Source organism: Giraffa tippelskirchi, chromosome 8, assembly GCF_054371585.1.
Source record: "Giraffa tippelskirchi isolate mGirTip1 chromosome 8, T2T-mGirTip1v1.2.pri, whole genome shotgun sequence".
NCBI classification, from domain to species: Eukaryota; Metazoa; Chordata; class Mammalia; order Artiodactyla; family Giraffidae; genus Giraffa; species Giraffa tippelskirchi.
In genome coordinates, this window is record NC_137282.1 from 6,808,660 (window position 1) to 6,828,104 (window position 19,445).

The following is a 19,445-nucleotide window of genomic DNA, read 5'->3' on the forward strand; positions in this document are numbered from 1 at the left end:
CAGTCGTGTCCAGCTCCTCACGATTACAGGGACTGTAACCCACCAGGCTCCTCTGTCTGTGGAATTCTCCAGGCATACGGAGTGGGTTGCCATGCCCTCCTCCAGAGGATCTTCCCGACCCAGGGATCAAACCTGCGTCTCCTGCATTGTAGGTGGATTCTTTACAGCTCAGCCACTGGGGAAGCCCACGAGGGGATAAGAAATTGCACAAAAACGGGCAGATGGAGCTAGAAGGTGGAACAACAGTTTCGATGTTCCAGACAAGTGGCGATACTCCAGGCTCAGGGTGAGAGCTTTGTCTTATGCTGAAGTGAACCACAGCCCCCGGGGCCCTGCAGGCAAGAGCTGCCCTCTAGGGACCCACAGCAGTTGCCAGTGGGCGGCTCATCTCCCCTGTCTGAGCCAGAGGGTGACTGCTGGGCCCACCAACTTGGCCTGCTGTGTACTGTCCATCCAGCTTGGAGAAGCGGGTCCAGCAATCTATCCCTTCTGTCCACTGCAGACACCTCCCTTTAGATTCCCAGTGGAACAGCCGGGTCCGAAGGAAAATCCCTCCATCGGTTGGCACACAGGAAATGCCTTCTGAAAATCATGTGGAAGAGAAAGAGCCTCCCCACGCTTGAACGTTGGGTCCATCCGTTCATGACTCAGGCCCACACGCTGGGGATACAGGTGCCCCAGTTTTGGCTCCTCTGCGGCCTCAGATGGTTGACACCAACCTGGCAGAGCCCCCAGAACACCTGAGCAGAGTGGGTGGCCCCAGGGGGATGTTTAGAATCAATAATAGCAGAGTTGAAATGGGAGGCACTAAGGGCAGGGACTTTTTAAAAATAAAGTCAGACTCAGACAGTCTTTAACTCTCACTTTAGTCTTGGACTCATGTGAAAAGACCCTGATGCTGGGAAAGATTGAAGGCGGGAGGAGAAGGGGACGACAGAGGATGAGATGGTTGGAAGGCATCACCAACTCGACGGACATGAGTTTGAGCAAGCTCTGGGAGTTGGTGACGGACAGGGAGGCCTGGCGTGCTGCGGTCCACGGGGTCGCAGAGAGTCGGACAACACTGAGCAGCTGAACTTAGTCTTGGACAGCAAGTGGAAGGCGGTCCAAGTGCCTCAGTGCAGCCACACACGGAGCCCCTGGGCCGACTTGCTCTAACCATGAGGCCGGAGCTGGCCTCTCCTCTCTGGCGGCACCTCTGCTTCCTCTCACGGCTGCTCTGGACCGCTGAGCATTCTAGGAAGTCTCTCCCACCTTCTGTATCGCTGTCCTGAGTTCCCTGCCCCCAGTCCTGGATATGCTTCATAACTGTGTAGAAATGTCCAATTTTCCATCATACTCAGCCCACAGCTCCCAGGGGGGACATGTCACACACCCTGAATTAAGACCAAGCTAATGTTGGGCAAATTGTTCTAAACGGTCTAAACTCAGCAAAAAGAATAGCCACTGGCATCATAATTATTTACTTTCAGCAGCTTGAATGCAAATATCATTAAATCTTTACTACGGTTGTAGTCAATGCCATTCATTTTCATCTGTAGCTTCAAAGAATTACACAGGGGAGCTTTTCAATTTCATATGAATGATACCTCTTATACATGCTGTGGGACCTACCGGCCTGTGAAAACCGTGTGAAGCAATTTCCACAAGGGTTTAGCCTGCTTGAAAAAACTTAAGAACAAAGCTTCATTCTTCCCAAGGGGGAAGGAAAGGGGACTAAGCGATTAGGAAGAGAGGGCAGCCAAGGAGCCAGCCAGACTCAATGGAAGTGCTTGGGCAGAAGCTGGACTTATGCAAAATGCAACAAATTATGCACACATTAAGAGCAAGGCTGTGCAAATGTGGATCCCACCTTCAAGTACAGGACGTAAGATTCGTACATAAATACTTGAATCTGAGTTGCAAGTCACAGAGTCGTCTATCATAATACCTGTAATCTAGACCTGTATCTCCTTTGTGCAGGAACCATGCTAACTGCTGATATCCACTATAAGAAGACACCACAAAAAGAAAATTCACAACAACAGAGGGCACAAAGAAAGTAAGGTCAGAAAAGCGAAGTCATTCACCCAAAGTCACTCAGCTAGTGGACTTCAACACCAGCCCCAACTCCAATCAAGGGCTGCTGGGTGAAACACAGTACACCGCTTAAGATTGAATTTCAGATAAAGTGAAAGTCGCTCAGTAGTGTCCAACTCTTTGCGACCCCAGGGACTGCAGCCTGCCAGGCTCCTCTGTCCATAGGATTCTCCAGGCAAGAATATTGAAGTGGGTTGTCATTCCCTTGTCCAGAGGATCTTCCCCATCCAGGGATCAAACCCAGGTCTCCCTCATTGCAGGTGGATTCTTTCACATCTGAGCTACCAGGGAAGCCCTTTTACAGCTCTTTTAGAATTTCAGATAAACAGCAAATATTTATACCAAAAAGTGTTAAGTATGTCTCAGATGTTGCTATTTTTATTTGCTAAATTTGGCAACCCTTCTCCAAATCTCATCCTTGAAAGCTACTGTTAGGTACAATGGATTTCTGGTTAGGAGTGATAAGGCCTGTTGCCGATATGTGAGATTGTGATTTATCTTCCTTCCGTCTTGCTCTGTTTCTGGCCCAGAGCGCCTAAGAAATTTCCTAAAGGAGAAGATCCAAGGAGGCGTCCTTTGTTATGTTAATGAGATGATCCTGGAGGTGCTCCTAAGGAGGGGGCTGGTGTCAGATGAACCGACAGATCAAAGTTGAAACTTTCAGTCCCTTCCGCACCCTACCTAGGCAGAGAAAGGGGTTGGAGACTGAGTTCAATCAATCATTTAATCAATTGCACTTTGCCACCAAAAGGCTGGGTTCAGAGAGCTTCCAAGTTGGTGAACACTTGCAGGTCTGGGGGAGTGGCACTCCCAGAGGTCATGGAAGCCCCACGCCCTCTCCCCGGACCTTGCCCTCTGCATCTCTTCCACCTGGCTGATCCTGAGTTATGTCCTTTATCATAAACCAGTGATCTAGGAAGTAGACGTTTCTCTAAGTTCTGTGAGCCGCCTGAGCAAGTTAACTGAACCCGGGGCAGGGGCCCACTAGAACCTCCCGCCTAGAGCTGGTGGGTCAGAGGCACCAGTGACAGTCCAGACCTGTGAGGGCTGTCCGAGGGAAGGCAGGGGCAGTCTTATAGGAGCCATCGCTTAACCTGTGCGATCTGATGCCATCTCCACGTAGGCAGCGTCAGAACTGAACTGAATTGTAGGCACCCAGCTGGTGTCTGAGAATTGCTCAGTTTTTATAGGCCAGTAGGTCCCACCGCATGAAAAGACGTATCGTTCATATTAAATTGAAAACCCTCCCCGCAGTGGAATTTGGAGCAGAGGTAGACCTTGTTATTAAATAAAATAGGTGTGCCAGCCCTGTTTTAGATGAATCATGGTGGCTACAAGAGGCATAAAGCTTAGACAAAACTGTCATATAAAAGATATTTGTTTTTAACATTTGTTCTGTTAAACACAAGGCAAGGGGCCCCAAGTGGAATCACTTAGGCTGAGCCTCCCATCACCAAACCCAGACTTTACTGCAGTCTCAGCCTCTCCCAGGAATGGAGTCTTAAACTACTCCATCAGGATCACCTGGTCAGCACTAGTGAGGTCATCTGCTTGAGGGACCCCTGCACCCCCTACAGGACTGACCGTGACACACGCAGCCCACGGTTTACTGGTCTAACTTCCTCATTCTCACCCCCTTGTGCCTGTAAAAGTCTTCATTTTCTGCAGCTCCTTGGAGACCCTGTCTATCTGCTTAGACGGGATGCTGCCTGATTCATGAAATCGTTGAACGAAACACTAAGATTTTTACAATTTACTAAATTGAATCTTGTTTTTTGACGGTTCTGAGGGTGGTAAGCCTTGTAATGTTTAAATCTTTCTCCTCAACACCATCAGCAAAATCATTTCAGCATCTGTTCCCCAAATATACATATTTGTATATGATTGATGTGTTAATGTGTTCATATTAATACACCTTGCACATTTTGAAACACAAAATAAAAACTTTAAAGGTGAGATATAAAAATACAGGAGGAGTACCACCTCCTTCTTTCTATACCCAGTAGCTGTCCCGCCCCTCCACTTTGGACACTGCTGCCGTGCTGTGGTCAGTCGTGTCCGACTCTTTGTGACCCCAGTGGACAGTAGCTGCCAGGCTCCTCTGTCCATGGGGAGTCTCCAGGCAAGAATACTGGAGTGGGTTGCCATGCCTTCCTTCAGGGGATCTTCCCAACCCAGGGATTGAACCCAGGTCTCCCGAATTGCCGGTGGGTTCTTGTTTTTTTTAATTTTTTAATTGAAGGATAATTGCTTTACAGAATTTTGTGGTTTTCTGTCATACATGAACAAGAATCAGACATACCATAAGGTAAGCCCTGGACACAGCTAGACAGTCTCAAGACTCATAATAACTAAGACTTAGTGAACATCTACATGCAGTTTTCTTCCGGGGTCCTCGCACCAGTTCACAAGCCCCTATTTGCCTTTGGTGAACAGTGGGGTGAGGGGCTACTTCAGAGGTTCAGGGAGCCCCTGTGCCCCACTCTGACCAGCTGAGACTTGCAGAGCTGCGCTCTCACAGCCGGGCTGCCTGTGAGGTATTGGGGGGGGCAGGTGTACTGCTGCTGGAGGCAGGGGTGATGCACCCCCACTTTACTGAAGAAACTGTGGACCACATTTGCCTGCTGTCACACAGTCAATATGCTTGTGTTGGAATCTGAGCCCTGATCACAGCGTATGTGCTTCTTCCTGTTTCACCATATATTCTAAGATACCTCTGAACTGGAACCCAAGTATAAATAAAATAAATAAATAAATAAAAAGGACACTGGAACTAACTAAGCAGACTTGAACCCAGAGTACCAACAGAGTGTTATCCAGTGCATTTGTGTAAAATCCAAATTTTCTTTCACTCTTTTTTTTTAACTCTAGGTAGACCTGCCCTAAGTGTTTTATTTTGAGTATGTAGTCTGACAATGAAAACCTCTTCAAAACATTCTTGAGGGGCAGGATCCTTTGTTAACAAGGACTTGTGCCCGGGAGTTTTCTGTGCTGGGAACACAGGTCCTGTCAGGACTTTCCCATCCGTCAGACACTCTGAGGAGCTGCACCGGGTGTCTGGGGAGAGGACTGGGAAGAAGGGAACCCTGTGTCTCCCGGGGGCTGGTTGAGGGGCAGCCCCGGGCGGAGGGCGGGGTGGAGGGGCGTTTTCAGTGGCGGGAGGGGAATAAAGGGGCGGGGATGAAGCGGAGGTGGTTGTGTTTTCTGAAACGACGCCAGGAAACTGTTCGCCAGGATATTACAGGCTTTTCTATTCTGCCCGCTACTTCCCAGCCTTGTCTCTAGGATCCTGAGGCTCCTGACGTCACTCTCCCAACTACAGAGAGCGCTCCTGTTTCCTACATTTCTAAGCTTAGATAATTTTCTGTTTCTCCAGGTCCCACCGGTTCTGGAGAGTGAGTGAGGAAATCATAGGGAATTCAGATGTTGAGTGTATATACAACAGAAATTATGATTAAACAAAGGACACATAACCCCTGTCTTTCTAGGCAGAGATGGGGGGAGGGTATTCGGGCTACAGAGAGAGAGGGAAGCCCCCATCCCCCTCCGTGGGAGGGAGTGACTTCTGGGCTATCACTCTTCCAGAAGCAGAGAGTCCAGCCTCCCTAGCCTGGGGCACAGAAGCAGTACGGGTGGGGGTGGCGCTGCTGGGGAAGACGCAGTTTGGAGAAGGTTCTGGAAGACAGAGAACTAGTCCAAGAGGGGGGGGTCCCCCAGCGTCTGCAAAGTCCACGCTACGTATGCTCCCAAACACTTTAAATGCTCCTCGGCACTTAATCCTCATTTTCTATCAGGCAGGTCCTCCTTTAACCTCCATTTGGGGCTTCCCTGGTGGCTCAGCTGGTAAAGAATCCGCCTGCAACGCGGGAGACCTGGGTTCGATCCCTGGGTTGGGAAGATCCCCTGGAGAAGGGAAAGGCTGCCCACTCCAGTATTCTGACCAGGAAACGGAGGTACAGAATGACTAGGTAAGTAACTCACCACGGCCACCCGGAGGAAGGCGCAGGCCGAGTCCACCTCTCACCAGAGTCTGGCTCCTGGGGCAGCTCTACAGGGAGCCCTGAGAACCCCTGAGGGCCGGTAGCATGGGGGTTTGCAGCTGGCTTTTAGTGTGATTTTAACAACAGAATGAAATGGTTCTCGCTCTGAGCATGCTGATGGATTTTGATGTCTGCTACAGTCAGGAATAACTTCTTTTGTTCTTTTCCTGCTGCTAACAGACTGCTGTTGCTAAGTCGCTTCAGTCGTGTCCAACTCCGTGCGACCCCATAGACGGCAGCCAACCAGGCTCCTCCGTCCCTGGGATTCTCCAGGCAAGAACACTGGACTAGGAGCCGGTTTTCTCATCAGGCGAAGACTGTTCCACCAGCAGCTCAAGCAGGCCAGGGACACTGCGGGGGCAGCGGAATGGTGCTCCAGCTGGTCTTGGGACTAAGAGGCCTGAGGGGTCGTAATAACCATGAGGATTCTGTCTGGGAGGGAAAGAGGCGGGAAAGCCAGTCTGCGGGTGACTGTTGTGAGGGACGTTAGTCAGTGCCCCAAATTTCTAAACGTCATTTTTGTTCAGGAGCCACAGAGGACTTCTCCCAGCCTGGATCACCTGCTTTGATTTGCCAACAGCAGGTGCAGCCCCCGCACGCTGGTCCACTCACAGAACCTTCCCAGAGGCATTCCTCTCCCGGCTTCCCTACTAGAAAGAGCTTCCTATTCACTGATTGGTCCAGCACACGGGACCCCCTTCCTGCGTCTCTGCGTCTCTTAGCAACGCCTCCCAAAGCTGCCCCGTTCAGTTGCCATCAAGCCTGCCTCCTGGGAAAAAGAACTAGCCAGGTCTGGTTAGGAGCCCTCTAATGCACAGACATGGCACTCTGTGTCCAGACTTTCTGGTTCTGCTTTCAAATTCTCCAAAGTTGCATTAAATGATGCCTACCTTTGTTTTGATGCTGGAATATGTGCTTCTCTCACGGATATTTTATTCTTTTCAGTAAATAGAGTTGACTATTTTAAATTTATTTTTTATACTTTCGAATAGACGATATAAACTAACAAGCCGAAAATCTCAATTTTTCAGTTTGGAAAACATTCGCCCTCTCTCTATATATATGACCACATAATTGTTATGTTCCTTCATAATGCATCTTAAAATTCACTCCGGACTCAGAGCAACCACAAACGCAAACCCTCTCTAAGTTCTATCAGTCCACCAAGTCTTCCTCCCTTCACTCAGATGGCCCATCTCCATCAAGAATCTTCTCCTGAGTAAATGGAACAGAGATGGTGACTTTTCTCCTCAAATTATGGTGTGCAAATATTAACTTGCACAGCTTGCCTATTCAGCTATTCCCCTACTGTCGACCTACACTGAGTGTGACACGAAGTAGTAAACCTTTATTCTGATGTTTCTTGCATGTATATATACATATATGTCTAAAAACGCCTCTTTGCATATACATCTGTCTGCCTCAAACATTAAGCTTAAAGTCGGAAAAGAAACTTCTGCCTCTGTTTCGTGTTTTATAAAGGACCTATGGAAACATTTAGTCAATTCTTTTAATGATGCTTAAATAGGTTACATGTAGTCAAGAGTTTAAGTCCTACCATTACTTGTAATTGGATTTGTGTGGTGCTTTTTCCTCAAAGGGCTCTAGGGGCTATGAACGAGTTGACACAATGAACAAAGGTGGCTGATCCTCAGTGGCTCACAAAACGGCACAGAGGTGGCTGGAGAGCAGTTTGCAGAGAACTTTAAGGAAAAGCTCACTTATTAAAACAGACGGAGGATGAGAAGGGAAAGATGTTGCCATGAGCTTTCTAAAATGGCCTGAAAAGCAGACTGACTTATTTGAGTTGAAAATCTTAGAGGTTATTTAAAGCATGGAGTAAACCTAGTTCTTGAGGAGAACAGTTACTGCTATGGGGGGGGGGGCGGTCATTATTCACAAAATAGATTCAGAAAACTAGGTCACCAAGCTCAGCCAGAAATATTACTGTAATTCTTTGGCTATGGGCCCACCCAAGAACTCCTTAAATATTAGTCTAAGTCACAAGATAAATATATTTTCATAAAAACACCACTATGCTAAATTTATGACCCCAAAGATAGTTGGAAATTTTATTCTAATTTGGGTTGACTCCAACATTGACAACTACCCCTTGCTTGCTGAGTCATTGGCGTGGACGCCTCCTAGTTCACTGCCTGCAGGTGTGAACGGGATGGGTGAGAGCACATAAGGAAAGAACAGAAAGAACTGGTCAAAGAGAAGCTCACTTAGTGTGGTTTTGTCATAATTTCGAAGTTGAGAAATGTTTCGGGAGCACCTACTATGTGCAACACATGTTGTAATGTTCAACAAAGGGGAGTATCTATTTAAATCATAAACACTATGCACTAGAACAAGTTAACTTTTTGAGGTTACAAATATGGAAAAGACCTGCTCTACTGTCTGTCATTAGAATGCAGCTTCCTTTGAGGAAATCTCAAATCCTTGAGTAACTGGACCTTTTTCCACCTAAGTCCCCAGGACCTCATCAAACCTCTACAGTTCAGAACTAAAGGACTTTGAAAAAAAATATAGAGACCCCAATGTTCAGCGGGAGTTAAGCTGTGTGCCTCAAGGCTTCTTTGACAAGATTAGGAAATGGGAAACGGGTATTCAATCTTATAACCCGCAGAGTAACTGTAGTGAGGTCACTTCATAAACACACACAGGCTTCCCTTAATTTCTTTGTTTCTCTTCTGCTTAAAACTCACCAAAGTCTCCCACTGTACTTAGAATAAAATTCAAACTCCTTATTGAAAAGTTAAAGACCCTGTGTCCTCTGGCCCTGCCTACCTATGGCTCTGAGTAAGTTCCCCAGTAACTTATGCCCCTGATGGCCCCAAAAGTACACAGGGTGTGTGCTAAATTGCTTCAGTTGTGTCCAGCTCTTTGTGACCCCACGGACTGTAGCCCGCCAGGCTCCTCTGTCCATGGGAGTCTCCAGGCAAGAATACTGGAGTGGATTGCCATGCCCGCCTCCAGGGGATCTTCCTAACCCAGGGGTCGAACCCAGGTCTCCCAAGTTGCAGGCAGATTCTTTACCATCTGAGCCACCAGGGAAGCCCAAGAATACTGGAGTGGGTAGCCTACCCCTTCTCCAAGAGATCTTCCTGACCCAGGAATCAAACCGGGGTCACCTGCATTGCAGGCAGATTCTTTACCAGTTGAGCTATCAGGGAAGCCCTGTATTAGAGGTAGACGCTAATAGCAGCAAGAAGGGATACGCCAGCATGGAAGAAATTGAAACATTACTAAAAAGCAAAGTGAACTCAGCCAGCAGATCTGGGGCATCAGGTATAGAAGCAAATGATCTCACAGATCTGAAGTTGCTAGCAAGCAATACTGCTGTCACAGTGACTGCCCAAGTTATCAAGGAAATTAATTACATTGTACACACGTACATGTGTCTAAGGAAACAGGAAATGTTAAGTGATCCTCGGAAAAATTTTTATCCAAAGTGCTATTTTAAAGGCCAAGCGAAATTCGGTTTTCTAAGAGAACTGATTTCTGTGGAACAGCTTAGAGGACCTCTTCCCTTCGCCTCCCTCCCCCGTCCCTTCCCACAGTTATAGCTGTGCAGCTAACCACGTCCCTTTAAGTTTGAGCAGCTAGAAAGCACACGACCAAATGTGACTTTCAAACACGGCGCTCTCCTTGCCATTGTGGCATGTTCTTTTGGGTTCTTTTCCTGATCTCGACTTGATCTTTTCTTCATGTTGACACTTGTTTATATTTTCCTGGAACTGATTCTTTGTCACTAATTTACCTTCACCATCATTTTCATTTTGTGTGCTCTAATTGTGGAAGTGAAAGTGTTGGTCTTTCAGTCGTGTCTGACTCTTTTTGACCCCATGGACTGTAGCCCTCCAGTCTCCTCTGTCCATGGGATTCTCCAGGCAAGAATCCTGGAGCAGATTGCCATTCCCTTCTGCAGGGGATATTTCAGACCCAGAGATCGAATCTGGGTCTGCTTCATTGCAGGCAAATTCTTCACCCTGCTCTGGTTGTAGGGCACTGTAAATCCTTTATGGACAAAGATTAAGTGAGATCTCTCTGCTTTCCGCATGGGATGGATGGGGTGACATTTTAATTGTTACTTTGTCATACAATCAGATTGAGAACTCAGTGAAGGGTAACCAAGCTCCCTGCAGATAAAATGGAATTTTCAAATAACAGAACAAGGTAAGTGCTTGAATAGGGCCCTGGGGCTTTTTAGCTCATAATCTGCTGGAACTGGTAATTGAAAGGTTAATGCAAAATCGCACATCCTGAAAATTGAAAGTTAGATTCCAAAAAGTTAAAATCGACTAAAAAATAATGACAGGAAATGTGCACAACACGAAGGGCAGCCAGGAAAGCCCCAGCAGCTGATTCCTTTGGAACCAAGGAAAGCGGCCTTCCTCACCGGGCAGGGGGTGGGGATCCTGCGGAGCAGTTCCCCAGCTCACAGTTCCCCAGAACTGTATTCTTCAGACACAGTTCAGCTCAAGGAACCATACTTCTCCCCACTGTGCTCGCTTCTCAGGTCCTGTGGGCATCCAGGGAGTTGCTGCAATGTTGAATCACACACAGAACCTGAAGGGCTAAGGAACCCTGCTAACCTCACTTTCACCTAAGGACTTAGGTTTATGTGAATCTCGTAGCATCTTACATTCTCTAAAAACCCACAAGAAGGGCTTCTCTGGTGGTCCAGTGGTTAAGAATCTGCCTGCCGATACTGGGGACACGGGTTCAATTTCCAGGAAGATTCCACATGCCGCAGAGCAACTGAGCTCCTGAGCCACAACTACTGAGCCTGTACCCCAGGAGCCTGTGCTCCACCACTAAAGAGGCCGCCTCACTGAGACCCAACATAGCCATAAATAAGTACATAATTCTTTAAAAAAAAATCTTTGGATTTTTTTTTTTAAATCCAAAGGAAAAGGAAAAAAAGTCTCTGAAAGAGAAAACTTGCCATATTATGCCCAGTAGCATACATTTATAGACTTATAAATTTATAAATCTATTTATAAACCATATCAGGCAGTAATCTGAATCTAATATATTGTTTGTTCAGGAATTCTGTTGCTTCCCAAGTGGCACAGAACCCATGGTAAAGAATCCTGCCAATGCAGGATCTCCTGCAGGAGACCTGGGTTCGATTTCTGGGTCAGGAAGATCCCCTGGAGACGGGAATGGCAACCTACTCCAGTATTCTTGCCTGGAGAATTCCATAGACAGAGGAGCCTGGCGGGATACAGTCCATGGGGTCGCAAAAGAGTCAGACACGACTAAGCGACTAACACTTTTACTTCACTTTCACTTCAGGGATTCTTTTAAAAAATGTCTCTAACAGCTCTAAAAACTGCCTTCCCTAAAATCTGAGTGGGCTGAAGTAGGACATTTATACAAAGCAGTGACTTTATAAGTTGTAGGTGAGACTCCCTGAGAGTGTCTTTGTCACCTACCGGGTTGGCTGGCAACAGCGGCCCCTTCTCTGCAGGTCAGCTTCTAGGACCGTCCCTCTCACAGGTTTATGGGGCTGTAACGGGCTTCAGCTCTCAGTAGACCTGGCCTCACCAAGGGAGCTGCCTCGGCCCCTGCGCCCACGTAGCAGGCTGGGTGGGCACCAACCCCCAACCTGCCCTGGACTGAGAAGCCTCTTCACGGGGGGACAGGGAGGCAGGCCCGAGGACCCCAGTCTTTAACAAGAGGGGACATAAACCTGGAAATGGCGGGCGACCGTGTTCCTCCCCGGGGAGTAGGGAGGAGAGGGAGCAGACGTGCAGAAGGAGGAAGAACCAGAGAAGAGGGCAGGGGGTGCACAGGGCAGCCGGCAGGATGAAAAGACAGCTGGACCCTCCGGAGCCCTCGGGCAGGGGGTCTGAGACCCAGCTGCACCTCCACTCCGGTCCACCCGCCCGACACTTGCAGGCAAGGATGCTTCTGCTAATGAATTCCTCTCTCGGGGGTGAAGTGGCCTTGAGGGTTTCTATCACACACAACCAAGGATCCTAGCTAATCCCCAAGCAATGGAGCACTTCTGTTCAAGGGCACAAAAAGCGACAGTTAAAGTGAGGCAACGGCTGGAACAGATTCCAACTGGCTGAGTGAGGACCAGCCTCTTCGTCATTCTGGGTCTCAGTTTTGGAATCGATTTCCAGTATTCCCTTTGCTGAGTAATTGACTCATGGGACTAAAAACACAAAACAATCCCTTTCAGCAAAAGTATTTCCCTTAAACATGGGAGGAAAGCAAAACACAACTCCTTTTTGTATGGCTATAAAAAAAAAAACTTTAATATTTTCTCCAAATACTCTCAGGCCAAACCTAATACTTGACAAGTGCTACTAAAAAAAATTTAACACTTGAGATTGGAAAATAGGGTATATGTTGGCGTACAATGTTTTAAAATGTGTTTTTAGCTCCTCTTTATCCTCTGGATACTGGAGAGGCATCTAATTTTACCAACAAAGGAATTTCCCAACAGTGGGGACTTCTAAATATGAGGGCCTTTTAGAGATTCGTCATCAAAAGCTGTACTTTGGTGGATTTTTCACAAACACGGGTGCAAATGGATTGGCAAGAATTTAGAATCCTGAGCTAGAGAGTAGGAAACTAGAGTCTGAGCTCTTCATGTTTCAGGAATTTAGACCCAGACTGAAAAGAACACCTTTACTTAGCTAATGTGAACCAAATTACTTCGGTAATTTGAACCAGACCCTGGGTCCCAGCTCCCACTGCAAATCTTCCCTCCAAGTCTCGGGGTGAACCACCTTAAGTGGTCCACGTGCTCTCTGCCCTCTTCTCCCATCAAAGTGCAAGAGTGGGTGTGGTTCCATGAGAGTGGCCCCCACACAATGACCACAGGACTTCCCTGCGAACGTCAAAGGGAGGGGTAAGGAGAGAAAAAGAGTGAGAATGTTGTCATGGGAACGCGGAGGCAAACCACAAGATGAAACAGAGCTGAAACCCATTCTGCTATCTCAGGCTTTGTTTATCCAAGTAAGAAATCAAGACATCTATGTCAACAGCCATGCAGGGTAAAATAGACTAAAGATAAGCTTTTGATTCCAATCAGTACAGTCTTCTAAACACTAAAATCCCCCTTTAAAAGGGACACCACTGCACACTTATCTACATCGCTGTTCAAATTACTATATGGCATTTGTGTAAGCTCTCTGTTCTAGCTTCTTTTAAAAAAATTCTAAATTCCTCACCAAGAATGATGAATATAAAGACAGGATTATCTAGAATTTTATCATTCTGTGCGCAGAACAGCTTCTAAACTCACAACAGGACAGAAAAGTCAAACAGGCTTGAAGAATTAAACATTAACTCCAGATGAGATCAGTGACTCCTTCTGGAGGTGAGGTATACCTGGGGGTCAGTATTCAGCTTCAGAAGGGAGTTTCATTCAACTTTCATCTGGTCAGAGAAAGAAACATTAGTCTTTAGGGGAGAGGCAGCAAACAATGGCCCTAAATTTTGTGGGGAATTTGTGTCAATGCCCCAAGAAGGCGCTGACTCGATCACTGGATGTTAACCCCACCCCCAGAGTTCATTCATTCAGCTGATTGTGAAGTGCTGATCCTGTAGAGAGCGTCCCAAGCCCTGGCTAAAACTCCACATCGCCTGAGACGTACAAGTCCACTGCACGTAGCTTCCCTGCCGTGAAGCCCTTTGACAAAATAATCTTTAGAGATGAGATGAAATTAGATTAGTTTCATCCTTTCACTTCATTCCCTTTCTGGATCTGACGATTCATACTTATCCTAGAAGGTCAGAGCTGGAAAGGCCTCAGGGGTCAGACGGGGCAGCCTCGCTTTGCTCAGTGAGTTGTCAGGGCGCTTAGCCAGTTGGTTGGCAGAACCAGAGCTTCATTTCACTCCCTGAATCTCAGTGCCAGGGACCTTTGCTCTAAATAAGAACTCTCGATCAAAAATGCAATATACTTCACAGACATATTTCAAACCCCGGTTTTGTTTCAAGGCGAGACACAGAGGGTTAAAGCTATTCTTCCCAGTCAGCTGTGTATAAATGGGCCCCCTCCTCCTTGCCCTCAGCACCTCAGGGAATGACTGTCCCCCTTTCCCCAGGCCCTGACCCCCAGCCCCGGAGGAGGCCCTGTCTGTCCTGTTCATTCTCACCCTCCCTTCTGAACCCGGAACACTCCTAGCAGCTGGCGAGGAAAACTCAAAAAGCTGATTGTTTTTGAGAGGGGAGAGGAAGAGAAAGAGGAAAACCAAAATAAAGAGGTAAATTTCCTGGAAAATTTAAAGCTACAGGTGAGGTTTGTAGGCGTGGGGTTTGACATTCAGGGGCAAATTTTTAATATTACTTACTACTAATTTTCTAATGTCATCTACACCCCAAAAGTCATTGTTATCTCAAAGCATAAAATAGGTAAGACAGGAAGACTTAGTAAAACACAACAACAGCAGCATGGAAAATTCCCAAAATGACTGTAGAGAAAGTTTTTTTTTTCCCTTTTCGTTCGAATTGTGTCTGTTTTCTGCGTCTTTATATCGTTAGCCCCAGACTTGAGTCACACGTCAGCAAGGCCAGGTCACTAGACCTGAGGATCCCGAGGCCCCTTCTCCCAAGTCCCAGGACTGAGTCCATACCCCCCAGGCCCAGGGGCGGTGGGCTGCCTGCCAAGGAAGGCAAGGAGAGTGGGGCTCCAACCTCTGCAGGGACCCCAGGAGCTCTGGCCTTGGGTCACTGACAATGCTCAAGCCTCTGTCTCCTCATCCAAGAAGCAGGCACAGTGAAAAAGTACAACCTCACGGCACTGTGAGGTTCTGGAAAGAGGGGGCCAGTTCTGGAAGCCCTCCACGGGGCACAGAGAGCTGCAGGTGTTTTTACTGAAGCCCAGTCATGGTTTGAATGAAGAACTAAGTGATTTGTTTGCTGCAGCCACTCCTTACGACACTTGGAAAGATCTAAGTCAGCAGGGATGGGAGGATGGGAGTCCCTCACTCTGGACTCCATCTGTTTCAACAGTGAAAGAATGCTTCCTAAGTCGCTTCAGTCGTGTCCGACTCTTTGCAACCCTATGGACAAAGCCTGCCAGGCTCCTCTGGCCATGGGATTCCCCAGGCAAGAATACTGGAGTGGGTTGCCATGCCCTCCTCCAGGATCTTCCCAATCTAGGGATCGAACCCGCATCTGTTGTGTTTCCTGCATTGGCAGGTGGGTTCTTTACCACTAGTGCCACCTGGGAAAAATAGACTCGGCTATTTAGAGCGCAGTGAGGAAGAAGCTTGTCACTTAGGATCCAGACTTGTCTGCTTGATACCAGGACCTCCATCCTACGATACACACGTGGGAAAAGATTTTTGCTTCCATATAAGCAGCACTTCACTTTAATAAATGTAGTAAATCTTTTTTTTTTTTTTTGACTGTGTCACCCAACATAAGGGAGTCTTAGTTCCCTGACCAAGGATTGAACCTATGTCCCCTGCACTGGTGGCAGAGTCCTAACCGCTGGACCACCAGGGAATTCCCGATAAATGGAGTAATTGATCACGTTTCTATGCGTGTATCGAGTGAAAGGCCTCTCAACCGATGGCTTACAAGAAATCTGCTGCCACTTTGCTGTGACCCGAACAGCTAAATTCCAATGCATTCAGACTGGGCAGTGCTCAGACGCTAATCTGTCAGACCCAAGGGCGTGTTCACGTGCCCAGGGTGGGGCAGGTGGAAACCTCTCTCTGCTGACTTTTCCCTTCTCTAACACCCAAGACCAGGCAGAGTCACTTGGCTGGTAACAGCCCCAAGCATCTGAAGGACCTGTAGTTCTGAAGGCTGACTTCCGGGCTTCCCTGGTGGTTCAGATGGTAGATAATCTGCCCGTAATGTGGGAGATCTGGGTATAATCTCTGGGTTGGGAAGATCCCCTGGAGAAGGAAACGGCAACCCACTCCAGTATTCTTGCCTGGAGAATCCCAAGGACAGAGGAGCCTGGAGGGGCTACAGTCCATGGGTCACACAGAGTTGGACACGACTGAGCGACTCACACTTCACTTCTTCCCTGGGGCAGAGAGCATCACACCATGTGACCGGCTCGGTCGAGGCTAGGTTTAGCCCTGCTTTGTCCCCTGACCCTGGTGTCCCTCACTGTCCCCTCTGACTCCATGCTTCCCGGTCCCACCTGGTCCCACGGACTCTGCTTCTCTTCTCTCCCCTAAGACAGGGCGACCGAGAGACCCTCACTGGCCCCACAGCAACGGCCAGGCAGGTGGGTGCACAGTGTTTTCTGATGGGAAAACTGAGAGCTCTGGTGGTTTGCTCAAGGTTAGGACTTGAACTTGGGGTTTCCCCTTTTTTTGCCAGGAATCTTGCCATCCTTGCTTTAGATGGACCAGATGTCTGGGGGCCCATCAGCACACGTGGCTAAATGGAGCAGCTCCTGCCCATCTGGACCAGCTCCCTCAGTGCCTCTCCCGAGAGAACTGGCAACAGCTCTGGGGTTTTCTTACACCCGGAAGATGGAGGAGAAGGGAGGGGAGGAGGAGTTCTCAAGTCATCAGAGCGGCCTCTAAGGACACAAACAACTCCCTGTGACCCCAGATTCAGAGCCTGGGCTCTGACGCAGGGGTATGTCATTCCTCTTAAATCCCTGTAGGAAATGCATGATACAAGCACTAGGATGGAATGTAAACCATTTCTTAAGGAAGCACGCTAGCATCCCTCTTCTTCCGAGAGTTTCGCTCCAAAGAGAACTTGAGCTCATCCTCTCTCCCCGATTCTCCACCACGACTCTACAGGCTGCCTGTTAAGGGGAAAGGGGCAAGGAGAAGCCCCTAGAGTCCCATGGGAGAGAGGCACGGGCTCCAGATGAAGGCCAAGCCTTGGGGGAGGTTCCCTCCTGATGTGAATTTCATCCATTTCTCCCGTGACTTCCCCGGGAGCCCCCTCCACGGGGACCATCCACACACTCCACCAGGAGCGCCCCTCCACCACCCCTTCCCACCACCCCGTCTCCCGACCCTCTTCTTCACCCTCACCCTCACTGCGTGTACGTGTGCAAAGTATAGCAGGTCGTCCAGGCTATCAGGAAAGGAAACACAAAAGCATTCCTTTCAGTTTTGTCCCCCTATTCTGGGATCGGGACACCCGAGCTGGGTGGAGCCGGGAAGATGGGCTCAGACACCAGCTTGCTGAGGAGGCTGAGTGGAGACGCAGAGAATAAAATGCTAATAGCAAACAGGAGGGTTGGCCAGGACTAGAACTGGCGGACATGCTGGAAACCACCTGGGGCTACCCTTTCCCTCCCGTTGGGAAGGAAAACGGGGGCTGGAGGCTGAACGCCCAGGGCAAACACCCACCTGCCAGCAGGGATGGAAGGTGGTCCTGTAGGTACAGAGGGGCTGGACACCTCCACCATCCCCCTGAAGCCTCCCCAAGGCTCCACGCCCATTCTGGAGAATAGGTTTTGCTTCTGTCTTTTCCATTTCAGAAGGAAGAGGAGGATTTTTGCCTAGCCACTTCCCAATTCCTTCATCTGAAGTTGGGGATAGGAGCCTGCATTTTTTCCAGGAGGTTATGCAACTAAGTGGGATATAGGCAAAAACGCCCAGCATAAGGCTGGCACGGCCCAGGGCTCAACAAGTGTCCCTGTGCCTCCTCCACCCTTTCTCTCGGTTCCCCATAAAGGTTGCACATCCATACCCAACTCTCCTGCTCTTATCCTTGGCAGAATCTTAGGAAGCGCTATGCACTCTCCCCTTCCACACAATAAGCCCCTGGTGCAGGCAGAGCAAAGGGGAAGGAGCCCGGCACGCACAGCGGACAGGAGACCCCAGCGCGAGGAGCCGGGGGCCCTGAGGGACATCGGGTGCCTCGTCCACTCTTGTCTTCCCTGGGAAGAGCGCGGGTCTCAGGGATTCGGCCGCACGCACTTTCTTACCTTGAGAGGCAGGGCGGCAGGCGGGGCGGCACAGCTCCTGCTGGTCTGGAGGGGCGCACGGTGCCTGCAGAGCCTGGCGCGGCTGGCCCGCGCGGGGGTGCCGGCTCCCTGAGCGCTCCGCGGGCGCGCGGGGCTGCGGGCCGGCGCCTCGGCTCCGCCCCGGGACCCCGGGCTCTGAGCGCCGTCGGCAGCCTGGGCCTGCGGAAGGGAGCACCCCGAGGCGTCCCGAGCCCGCGGGCCGCTGCTCCACACGTCCCGGCGGGCAGGAACGTCCGGCCAGGGAGTCCAGCCCGCCGAGGGGCTGCGGCCGCCGTCACCCATGCCGGGAGCCGGGCTAGGGGGTCTGCATGGCCGGGGCTGCCGCCGTCCACGCGCGCCGGAGGCGGGGGCCGGGCAGCGCCTGCGACCGGGGGGTCCGCGAGCGCGCCCCCTCCGCGCATCCAGGGCCCGGGTTTTCTCCTCTCCCTGCGCGGGAGCTGAGCAACAAGGGGCAGCTGGCGCCGCGGTCCCACGGCCCGGCCTCGGCGGGGGAGGGCCAGCCCGGGGAGGGGGCCCGAGGGCCCCGCCCGCCGAGGCGCCGGTCCCAGGACCCGGGAAAGGGCGGCCCTCCTCCCGGCCCCCCGCGGCCGCGGTCCGGGCTGGAGCCGGGGCGGGGCGCACGCGCGCAGGGGGCGCCCGCAGCTGCACGAAGAGGAAGGACATTTTCATCTGCTGTTGCCGCTCGGCCATGGCCTCCGGGGGCTCGGCTGGGTCCCGCCGGGCCGGCTTCAGGCCTCCAGGGATGCGAAGGTCGGCAGCGGTGGGCGGGCGTGACCTGGCCTCATGGCTCCACGACGGCCTGACCCTAAGGAAGCAAAGGACACACCTTCAGCCCCAGTGGGGGTCTTCAGGGAGTGGGGAGGGGGCTGAGCCAGCCGTGGGTCTGGGCTCTGCACTCAGTTCCCAGAATCACAGGAAGAGACGGGACTGGGGGCAGTCGGGCTGGCAGGGAGCGGTGGGGACTGGGCTGCCCTCTGTCTGGGGATCTGAGGAGTTCTGTCCTGTGATCCGGCCCCCTCCCCGTGTTTGAAATGAAGACACTAAAGTTACTGGTTTCCTTGTCTATCCTAACCTGCATATTAGCGACACCTCTTGCTTGATGTCTGACCCTGAGGCCGGTGTGATGGAAAGATGAGCCTAGAACACTTAGAAGCTCACTTTCAATCCACCTTTCTTGCGTCGGTGACGCACAGTTGTCAACCACTTTGACGTCTTCATCAACCTCCTCTTTAAATCCTGTGGTTTTTCAGGAATTCCCCAGGGCAGCCCCGGAGTCCCACAGCAAAATACCAGGCATCCGTACACGCACAAAAGTAGTTAAAGATGAAAAGGAGAAAATAAGAAAGAAGTGAAAAAGATGAAATAAGAAAATCTATCCAGGGGACAAATCAGGC

The 19,445-nt window shown here is 50.0% G+C and overlaps 1 protein-coding gene across 2 annotated transcripts in view; it reads right to left on the minus strand.

The window, feature by feature from the left end:
- Positions 1-18,529, minus strand: part of PSD3 (pleckstrin and Sec7 domain containing 3) — a 540,565-nt gene extending 522,036 nt beyond the window's left edge. For both annotated transcript variants that reach the window (XM_081521119.1, XM_081521128.1), the window contains exon 1: positions 18,013-18,529. In XM_081521119.1, coding sequence (XP_081377245.1) covers positions 18,013-18,333 — 321 coding nt within the window. In that variant the 5' untranslated portion in view covers positions 18,334-18,529. The remainder of the gene's footprint in view (positions 1-18,012) is intronic.
- Positions 18,530-19,445: the final 916 nt, after the last annotated feature.